At 48.7% G+C, this 10,841-nt stretch overlaps 1 protein-coding gene across 1 annotated transcript in view; it reads right to left on the minus strand.

Moving 5' to 3' along the window:
- LOC119963183 overlaps positions 1-6,663 on the minus strand; it is a 269,346-nt gene extending 262,683 nt beyond the window's left edge. The window contains exon 1 of the mRNA XM_038791915.1: positions 6,459-6,663. Within this exon, the coding sequence (XP_038647843.1) occupies positions 6,459-6,501 (43 nt within the window). The 5' untranslated portion in view covers positions 6,502-6,663. The remainder of the gene's footprint in view (positions 1-6,458) is intronic.
- Positions 6,664-10,841: the final 4,178 nt, after the last annotated feature.

Here is a 10,841-nt window from a genome sequence, read left to right on the forward strand (position 1 = left end):
ATGGAGTTTAATGTGGAGAAGTGTGAGGTGATTCACTTTGGAAAGAATAACAGGAATGCGGAATATTTGGCTAATGGTAAAATTCTTGGTAGTGTGGATGAGCAGAGGGATCTCGGTGTCCATGTACATAGATCCCTGAAAGTTGCCACCCAGGTTGATAGGGTTGTGAAGAAGGCCTATGGTGTGTTGGCCTTTATTGGTAGAGGGATTGAGTTCCGGAGCCATGAGGTCATGATGCAGCTGTACCAAACTCTGGTACGGCCGCATTTGGAGTATTGCGTACAGTTCTGGTCGCCTCATTATAGGAAGGACGTGGAAGCTTTGGAACGGGTGCAGAGGAGATTTACCAGGATGTTGCCTGGTATGGAGGGAAAATCTTATGAGGAAAGGCTGATGGACTTGAGGTTGTTTTCGTTAGAGAGAAGAAGGTTAAGAGGTGACTTAATAGAGGCATACAAAATGATCAGAGGGTTAGATAGGGTGGACAGCGAGAGCCTTCTCCCGCGGATGGAGGTGGCTAGCACGAGGGGACATAGCCTTAAATTGAGGGGTAATAGATATAGGACAGAGGTCAGAGGTGGGTTTTTTACGCAAAGAGTGGTGAGGCCGTGGAATGCCCTACCTGCAACAGTAGTGAACTCGCCAACATTGAGGGCATTTAAAAATTTATTGGATAAGCATATGGATGATAAGGGCATAGTGTAGGTTAGATGGCCTTTAGTTTTTTTTTTCTCCATGTCGGTGCAACATCGAGGGCCGAAGGGCCTGTACTGCGCTGTATCGTTCTATGTTCTATGTTCTATATAGTACTCGAACTATAGTATTTCCAGTCAATATTTAGAAAGTTAAAGTCCCCCATAACAACTACCCTGTTACTCTCGTTCCTGTCGAGAATCATCTTTGCAATCCTTTCCTCTACATCTCTGGAACTATTCGGAGGTCTATAGACAACTCCCAACAGGGTGACCTCTCCTCTCCTGTTCCTAACCTCGGCCCATACTACCTCAGTAGAAGAGTCCTCAAACGTCCTTTCTACCGCCGTAATACTTTCCTTGATTAACAATGCCACACACCCCCCTCTTTTACCATCTTCTCTGTTCTTACAGAAACATCTAAATCCTGGAACCTGCAACAACCATTCCTGTCCCTGCTCTACCCATGTCTCTGAAATCGCCACAACATCGAGATCCCAGGTACCAACCCATGCTGCAAGCTCACCCACCTTATTCCGGATGCTCCTGGCGTTGAAGTAGACACACTTCAAACCAGCGTGAGGGTGAGGGGATGGGGTGGGTGCACCAATATGGCCAGTATAGTTAGACGCAACCACAGGCCACGGTGGGCGGTCAGTTGGGTGCTCAGCAAGGTTGCAGCAATGACGGTCCGGTGCCGGGGGTTACCCTGATGTCACAGCCCATCGCCTGGGCCTCGCCCCCGCTACTATCCCCAGCCCTGGCAGACACCAATTCCCCCCGAGTACACCAGGTGCACGTTGATGGAGACCAGTGGTAAACGATGCTCTGCCTTGGGCAACACCGGCGACAGTATAGTCAAGTAAGGCTGACAGGGCAGCACAGTGACGCAGTGGGTTAGCACTGCTGCCTCACGGCGGCAAAGTCCCAGATTCGATCCCAGCTCTGGGTCCCTGTCTATGTGGATTTGGCACATTTTCCCCGTGTTTGCATGGGTTTCGCCCCCACAACCCAAAGATGTGCAGGGCAGGTAGATTGGCCATGCTAAATTGCCCCTTAATTGGAGAAAATGAACTGAGTGCTCGAACTTAAAAAAAGAGTGAGGCTGACTGCACACTTGAATATGCAAATCTGGATTCTATCCTCATTGGGTGGGATCTAGATTGCGAAGCCTCATGGGATCTCGTTGGAGATTCCTCTCGCAAGATTTACCGGCCTTATCGTGTCGCGAGTCAGTCGCGACGAGGCTAGAAGATCATAGCCTTACTCATTTTTTGGGGATGTGGGAGTTTCTCAGACATTGGACTTTGCACTTTGAAAGGGTGCCCCGATCTCTCAGTGAGCCTGAGGGTCCCCCATACACCCCACCCACAGACAATGTCACCCTCCCCCTCGGACACATGAACATTACCCCCCCCCCCCCCGCCAAGTGTGGGCACCCTGCTATGGTGTCGCAGGGTGCCTTTTCAGACCTCTCCACCCGGTTTCGGGCCCCCCCCCCTTTCTGCATCCCCACCCTTCTCCCCCCAACCTTTAGGATGGCCCTTCATACCCCCCCTTCACCCCCCCACCCCCCATCGTTCATAATCCCCCCTCATCCTCTCTTTCAAGGGCATAGCCCCCTCAGGGATAGCCCTTGGCAGGGCTGCCCTGGCACCCAGTAATCCTGGCACTGCCACCCAGACACCATGGCAGGCCCTGCTCGCCTGGCAATGTCACCCGTGCACCTTGGCAATGCCAGGGTGGCAGTGCCAAGGTGCCAGCCTGTCACTGCAGGGTGCCCAGGTGCAAGAGGGTGAGCCAGGGTGTAAGCCCTGCCCTTTTCTGACCACCCAGAGGTCTCCATTGGCCTGGAGACCCTCCCAGGTGCTGTCACACCTGACCAGTACTAAACGGCGCTATGTCGAGGTCTCCCAGGTGCGGGCATTATTTCCTGGGCCTTGGGAGAATCAGGCACCGACATATTTAAATGAGCCCAATTGCTCATTTAAATATGTCTACTTGGATCTCGCCAAGCGAAGGAAACATCCAGAACACGACGGCTCGCGAGTTCTCATTAGATCTCGTGAGGTGTTCTGACTATCGTGAATTTTGAGAGACTAATGACCTTGTTGCGTCACCAAGTCGGGCACGACGAAGGAGTTTAATTGCACCCAAACATTGTTAATTTACAGCGTAGGGCAGAGAGTCAGAGCTGTCGGTCAAGCAGTGTTTTAATCAGGGCTGAATATATTCTTGGCTGAAAGCCCAGGCATCAATTAGAGTACTAAAACACCTGATCCAAGGTTTCAACTTCTTAGTTTCTGCTACTGATAAAGGGTTTAGTACTTTTATTGGGCTGTAGTAAATATGATTTTTTTTAAGCAAGTGGAAAATGATCAATAAATGACTGTTTTTGTTGAAAGCCTTTATTTTTTTACAAATCTATTATCTCTATCAGACTCAGTGCTTGTATACGGTGTATAGTGAGTGAATGGGCATGGATGTGCATTAGCATGGTCTTGGAAGTATGAGGGGCAAAAGGGGCTGTTTGAGGGGCACACCTTGGCATGGGGGCATGAAAGAACATGGGGGATATTTGGGGGAACATAGCTTTCAAGAAGTGTATGAAGGAACATCGGGGATTGGGGGAGGACATGAGATGAAATGGACGGTTTATGGGAGTGTATGGGGGTGGGGGGTATGAGGGATGAGGGCTGAAAAGTCTTTCTGTTTTGATTTTATATGGGATGCAACACTGAGGTGAGCCCTTTAAGTTGCCTGCCCCTGCACTCAGCAAGCCCTATGTCTGCCTCCGAACATTTTCCCAGGTTGGATGGCTCAACTGCAGCATGTACCACAATGGAAATGCCATCCCTGCAGGCACTCTCTCCCAGGGTGGGAGCGCCGGGCCAGGAAATGTCTTTGCCAAAGTCATCCAGACTAAATGTTAGCCTTCTCCCTCCACAGATGCTGTCAGGCCTAATGATATTGTCCATTATTTTCCATTTTTGTTTCAGATTCCAACATCCACAGTAATTTGTTTTTATATACTTGTGAATCTGTCCTGATGAGTTCAAGATGAAAAGCTTCGACAGTATTTTGTCTTTTTCTGGAAATCCTCAAGTTCTTTACTGCCAAATGGCTCATTTATATTTCATTACATTGCAATAGTAATTTGCTTCTACAAATCAAAAATGTCGCACAACTCATTTGGGTCAATTCTTTTTTTTTTCATTTTATTTTTTTTATAAATTTAGATTACCCAATTATTTTTTCCAATTAAGGGGCAATTTAGCATAGCCAATCCACCTACTCTGCACATTTTTGGGTTGTGGGGGTGAAACCCACGCAGACACGGGGAGAATGTGCAAACTCCACACAGACAGTGACCCAGAGCCGGGATCGAACCTGGGACCTCAGCGCCGTGAGGCGGTTGTGCTAACCACTAGGCCACCGTGCTGCCCATTTGGGTCAATTCTGAGGCAATGTAAACATGACAATCTTAATGTTCAATCATTTCAAGAAAAAGTCTGAAAAAATATTCTCAAGACTTCATAAAAGAGTTTGATAAAAATTGAAAGTAGTGTTAAAAACGCTTTTAATAATTATTTTTGATAGGACGAGACAGAGAGGTTGTGCAGGATTTCTGGCTGTAAATTTCATATCAATTCCAAGTCATACCTGGCACAAAAGAAGATGGTTGTGTTTGTTGAAGGTCCCAGGGTATCACTGCAGGAGTTCTTCAACAGAGTGTCCTAGGCCCAACCATCTTCAGCTGCTTCATCACTGATCTCCCTTCCAACGTAAGGCCAGATATGGGGATGTTCGCTGGCAATTGCACAAGAAACTGAAGCAACCCCCGTGTAAATGCAGCAAGACCTGGAGACCTTGGGCTGACTCGTGGCAAGGGCCAGGCAATGACCATCTCCAATAAAAGAGAATCAAACCATCGCCCCTTGATATTCAATGGCATTACCATCACTGAATGCCCAACTATCAACAACCTGTGATCATAATTGACCAGAAACTGAACTGGACTAGCCATATAAATACTGTGGCTACAAGAACAGGTCAAAGGCTAAGAATCCTGCGGCGAGTAACTCACCCCCTGATTACCCAATGTCTGCTCACTACCTACAAGGTACAAGTCAGGAATGTAATGGAATACTCTCCACTTGCAAGGATGAATGCAGCTCCAACAACACTCAAGGAGCTCAATGCCATCCAGGAAAAAGGAACCCTCTTGATTGACACCCCTTCCACAAGCATTCACTCCCTTTACCACTGACGCACAGTAGCAGCCGTGTGTACCATTTACAAGATGCACTGCAGGAACTCACCAAGGCTCCTTAGGCAAACCTTCCAGACCCACAACCAGTAGCATCTAGGTTAGAAGAACAAGAGTAGCAGATACCGGGGACCCCACCACCTGGAGGTTCCCCTCCAAGTCCCTCACCACCCTGACTTGGAAACATATCACCGTTCCTTCACTGTCGCTGAGTCACATTCCTGGACTCCCTCCCTAATAATACAGTGGGTATACCAACACCACATGGATTGCAACAGTTTGAGAAGGCAGCTCAGCACCACCTTCTCAAGGGCAATTAGGGATAGGCAACAAAGGCTGACTTAGCCAGTGTAGCCCACATCCCACAAAATTAATTTAAAGAAAAACTCTCCTCCACTGGTGGTTGGTTGGATCTTAAAATTACTGCTTTCACACCTTTAGAAAGAGGATAGTTTGTCTTTGGGATTATAAATACCCCGGAGGCCGAGTTGAGTAAATGCTAGTTTCTTCATGGTGAAAGGAAACGGCTGCTGCAGAGGTGTATACACACAGTATAAGTCCCAGTTGGGACCAACATGTTGGTCCCAGTACTTTTACTGGCTTTTAGACAGGTTAATTATGATCTCCAGTTGGACGGGCCTTCCCCCGTTAGCTGGGAAACTCATCTTCCACGAATCCCACAGGGACATCAATTGAGGTATCGGTGTGGGCCTCGTGAGGCTTATTGCAGTGATCTAATCATCACGGGTGTGTACTGAAACGATCACAATGCCCGATGTGCAGATCTAGAAACACTAACCCATCAAATGACATCACTGATTGCTCGAATGCCATTATTGAATAATGAAGGCATTCATACTGGAGACAAATGATTTAAATTATGGAGGAAAAAATGTAGAACACCACTAAATCTCTGTGGAGTAAAATAATCACAATGCGAGTTCTTATAACACAAGCATGCTGAATTTGTCATGATTTATGATATAGAAATTCACAAAGATGTTTTCTCTCGATATACATACTCCACCAAATAACCCACTTGTTCCAGTTATTCAGCCATTTATCACCTTCAATCCGTTAAGACATTTAAGGCAGAAGGAACTAGTGGTAATATATTGCCATTAAAGGACAAAAATGGGTTTGCATCGACGAGGCAATCAGGTGCACACTGGAGCATCCCTCTTAATTTCTCAGTTTTCAGCCAAACAGAGAAGACGAGCAATCAATTTTGATGGATGCAATAAACCTAAAATCAGCGGCAAATTGCAACTGTGACTACCCAGTCTATTCCTGAATACAACTAGATAAGACTACCAGAAGCCAGAAAGAAAGTGAAAATCATCGCCATGTGTGAAGAGGCCATGTGGTTGCAAAGAGACATGTAGAAAAAATTCAAAAAGTACACAATAAAATGTTAGAATGATCACAATTTCCTTTATCGCACATTAAAGAAAAATAATCTTACATGGATTTACAAGTCAGAGATTTCAGCTTACCAGTAGCAAGGAGCAGTTTGGCAAAAAATGTCAAATATGCCATCTTTATTTCCTCCAGTGGAATAATTTTGTAGACAGATGTTTAGGTCACAAAATAAAAACGTACCCTTCAAGAACTCTTAAGACTTTTTTAAAAGATAAAGTGATTTCATCCAACCTCTTTTACCTCTGCTTGCATCATTTCCTTTTATTTTTTCAAAACAGCCAACCAGGGCAGAGCTCTAGATTATCTGCATCTGCAACAACAAAATTGATGATGCTAGCTTTTGAGATTGTACGGAAAACCACAACAGGATGTTAATTGCTCGAGGGGCACAGTCTTAAATCACTCAGAATATTCTGCACCGTAGTGCCAATGCTGCTAAATGTTATTAAATGAATGAGATTGCACAAGGTAGATTCAAATTATTTTTTTGCTCTCATCAAGGACCGTTCTTGAGGAATGTGTGAACATTTCCATTTTGCTTGAACAATTCCTCAAAATTAAACCTTTCCCGTCCCAGTTTGATACAAGTTAAACGCAGAGGGAAGCTCTAGTCGCTCAACGTTGTGTTGAAACCAATCACAGGTAAATACTCTGTTGCATATTTTCCACACCAGCCAGCCTCAAGTCTTCTTTGAGTGAGGTTTTCAATTCTGGACTATGTTTCAATGGTATCAATAATAAATAAAAAATACTATGGTGGCATTTTCGTGGGAATTCTCCTGATCTTCTGCTATAACTTCAGTGGAAGATGAGTGTAAACCAAGGGAAATTATGTGGAAATATGTTGTGCTGTTTCTTTCAGGCTTTCTCTCTGATCTTCTGTTAAGGTAATGACAGGAGAGTTGGAAATCCCCACACAAATTCTGGCGCGTTAGGTGGAATTTTCCCTGAGTGGCACCAAGTGCAGCAGGCGACATGAAAAAAGACGTTGTTCCCACCAGCTGCAAGGGTGATTCTTTTTTGTGCCATATCATCCGCTTCCTGCCTCGTTAATTATGCAGGCACAGGAAACATGCCGTATCACTGGCAGGCAGCCCCTGAATTGACCATCATGCTGTTACCGCGCCGCCTCCTCACTCAAGATATCATATCTAAATTACTGCCGTGCACACAGTTCTCGATACTTTCAGCCCAGGGCTGCTCCAGTGAAGACATGGCCCTGAAAGCCAAGGAGAGTTCAGTGAGCCATCCATTTGTAAACCTGTGGTGATGATCTCTACCCCCCACTCTGACCATAGGAGGGCCAGCAATCTCACCACTCCTGCTTGGGAGGCATTGGCAGTGGTGGTCAGTGCCAACATTGCAAAGAATAGTTCACCTATCCAGTGCAGGAGGAAGAATGATCTCATCCGTGCCTCCAGAAAAAAGCAATAATCTCATTGCTCTGAACTCACATGCCTATCACACATCCACTGGCATCTCACTCACTGTCAGCACAAGGGACATCACAACACACTCCCTCACACACCATCCATCTGGCCTCATCTCCTGCGAATATTGCCTCCACAACCCTCAGCACGTTGAGGACACTTGCACAAATGCATGTTACTTATGCACCATTGTGAAAGACGTCAGCATGTAATCACGATTCAATGTGGGGGGGTTAGGGGGGGTGAGATACCCTCAATTACGACTCAGGAGAGCAGATTGGTAATACAAAGGCTTTAATTACCAGAGACAGCTGCCGAGAAGTGTGGTCACAGCATGCTGTCCAGTGAGCATCACCTTATATACCGTTTCCTGGGGGCGGAGCCAGAGGCGGAGTCCCACAGAGTTCCAAGCCCAGTCTTAAAGGGCCAATGTATTAAAGGCAAGGTACAGTTACAGCAGTTACTGATACCATTCATCACATTCACCCCCTATTTAAAAAAAACACATAGTCCGTCGGGGGTGAAAGTGGAGTTATAGGTTAAGTCTGACTGTCCGTGCTGACCTTCTCCGCTCCGGTGGTGGTGCCGTGGATACGGTTGGTTTTGGTGATGGTATATCTGGGAGCATGGTTGACTGAGCCTTTGCCCGTTTTGGAGCGGGGGGGGGGGGGGGTTATCCGGGGTGACTAGGGTGATTGGTGCCGGCGCCGGCTCAGGGCAGGGGGCGCTATGGGGGGGGCGCTGTCGGGGTCGGGAGTTGGTGCGGGGAGGGGAGCGTCGGTAGGAGGGGGGGGGGTTGGTGGGGAAGCTGGCGGGTGCCAGGTCTCGCAAGGAGACAGTGTCCTGCCTGCCGTCGGGGTGCTCGACGTAGGCGTATTGAGGGTTTGCATGTAGCAATTGGACCCTCTCGACTATTGGATCTGTTTTATGGCTCCTCACGTGTCTCCGGAGTAGGACTGGTCCCGGAGTCGTCAGCCAACGTGGAAGCAAGACCCCAGAGGTGGACTCCCTGGGGAAGACAAACAAACGATTGTGAGGGGTCTCGTACGTGGCCGTACAGAGGAGCGACCTAATGGAATGTAGGGCATCGGGTAGGACCTCCTGCCAGCGGGCGATTGGGAGACTCCTTGACCGTAGGGCTAGAAGGACAGCCTTCCAAACTGTCGTGTTCTCCCTCTCCACCTACCCATTTCCCCGCAGGTTATAGCTGGTCGTTCTGCTCGAGGCGATGCCCTTGCTGAGCAGATGTTGACGCAGCTCATCGCTCATGAACGATGTACCCCGGTCGCTGTGGATATAAGCGGGGAAACCAAACAGTGTGAAGATGCTGTGCAGTGCCTTGATCACGGAGGCCGAGGTCATATCGGGGCAGGGGACCGCAAAAGGGAAGCGGGAGAACTCATCGATAACGGTGAGGAAATAGATGTTGCGGTTGGTGGACGGGAGGGGCCCTTTGAAGTCCACACTTAGTCACTCAAAGGGCCCAGAGGCCTTTATCAGGCAAGCCGTGTCTGGTCGATAGAAGTGCGGTTTGCACTCTGCACAGATCTGGCATGCCTTAGTCATGGCCATGACCTCCTCTGTGGAGTAAGGTAGGTTGCGGGACTTGATGAAATGGGCAAGCCGGGTGACCCCCGGGTGGCAGAGGTCATCGTGGAAGGCTCTCAGGCGGTCTTTTTGTGCGTTGGCGCACTTGCCGCGGGACAGAGCATCTGGGGGCTCGTTGAGCTTCCCTGGGCGATATTTAATATCATACGTATAGGTGGAGAGCTCTATCCTCCACCTCAGAATTTTGTCATTCTTTATTTTGCCCCGTTGTGCGTTATCGAACATAAAGGCAACCGACCGTTGGTCGGTGACGAGGGTGAACCTCCTACCGGCTAGGTAGTGCCTCCAGTGACGCACGGCCTCCACTATGGCTTGTGCCTCCTTCTCGACTGCAGAGTGCCGAATTTCCAAGGTGTTGAGGGTTCGGGAGAAGAACGCTACTGGTCTGCCCACCTGGTTGAGGGTAGCAGCCTGGGCGACGTCTGATGCGTCGCTTTCTACCTGGAATGGCTTTGTCCACCGCGTGCATGGCGGCCTTGATGATGTCGGCCTTGATACGCCTGAAAGCCAACGTGGTCTTAATGAGTGGTCGGGCTTTGTCCGCATATCTGGGGACCCACTGGGCATAATAGGAGAAAAGCCCCAAGCACCATTTGAGTGCCTTGAGGCTACAGGGGAGGGGGAGTTCCTTAAGGGACGCATGCGGTCGGGGTCTGGGCCTAGGACCCTGTTTTAAACGACGTAGCCGAGGATGGCTAGCCGGGTTGTGTGGAACACGCATTTCTCTTTGTTATATGTGAGGTTGAGGCAGTCTGGAGGAACTTCCTCAGGTTTGCGTCGTGGTCCTGCTGGTCATGGCTGCAGATGGTGACTTTGTGCAAGTACGGGAAGGTAGCCCGTAAGCCGTACTGGTCCACCATTTGATCCATCGCGCTCTGGAAAATGGAGACTCCGTTTGTGACACCAAAAGGGACCCTGAGAAAGTGAAACAGCCGACTGGCTGCTTCGAAAGCCGTGTAGGGGCGGTCCTCTGGGCGGTTAGGGAGTTGATGATAGGCCAATTTTAGGTTGACCATGGAGAATACCCGATACTGGGCAATTTGAGTCACCATTTCCGCTATGCGGGAAAATGGCTACGCATCGAGTTGCGTAAAGCGGTTTATGGTCTGGCTATAATCCACTACCATTTGTTGCTTTTCCCCGGAGCGGACTACCAATACTTGAGCCCTCCAAGGGCTGTTGCTGGCCTCTATGACCCCCCTCTTTTAGTAGCCGCTGAACCTCTGACTTGATAAAAGTTATGTCTAGGGTACTGTACCGGCGACTCTTGGTGGCGACGGGCTTACAGTCGGGAGAGAGGTTTGCGAAGAGGGGGGGTGGCGCAACTTTGAGTGTTGCCAGGCTGCATACCGTGAGTGGGGGCAGGGGCCCGCCGAACCTCAGTGTCAGGCTCCGGTGGCTGCACTGAAAGTCCAGACC

This window comes from Scyliorhinus canicula, chromosome 3 (genome assembly GCF_902713615.1).
Source record: "Scyliorhinus canicula chromosome 3, sScyCan1.1, whole genome shotgun sequence".
Lineage (NCBI taxonomy): Eukaryota > Metazoa > Chordata > Chondrichthyes > Carcharhiniformes > Scyliorhinidae > Scyliorhinus > Scyliorhinus canicula.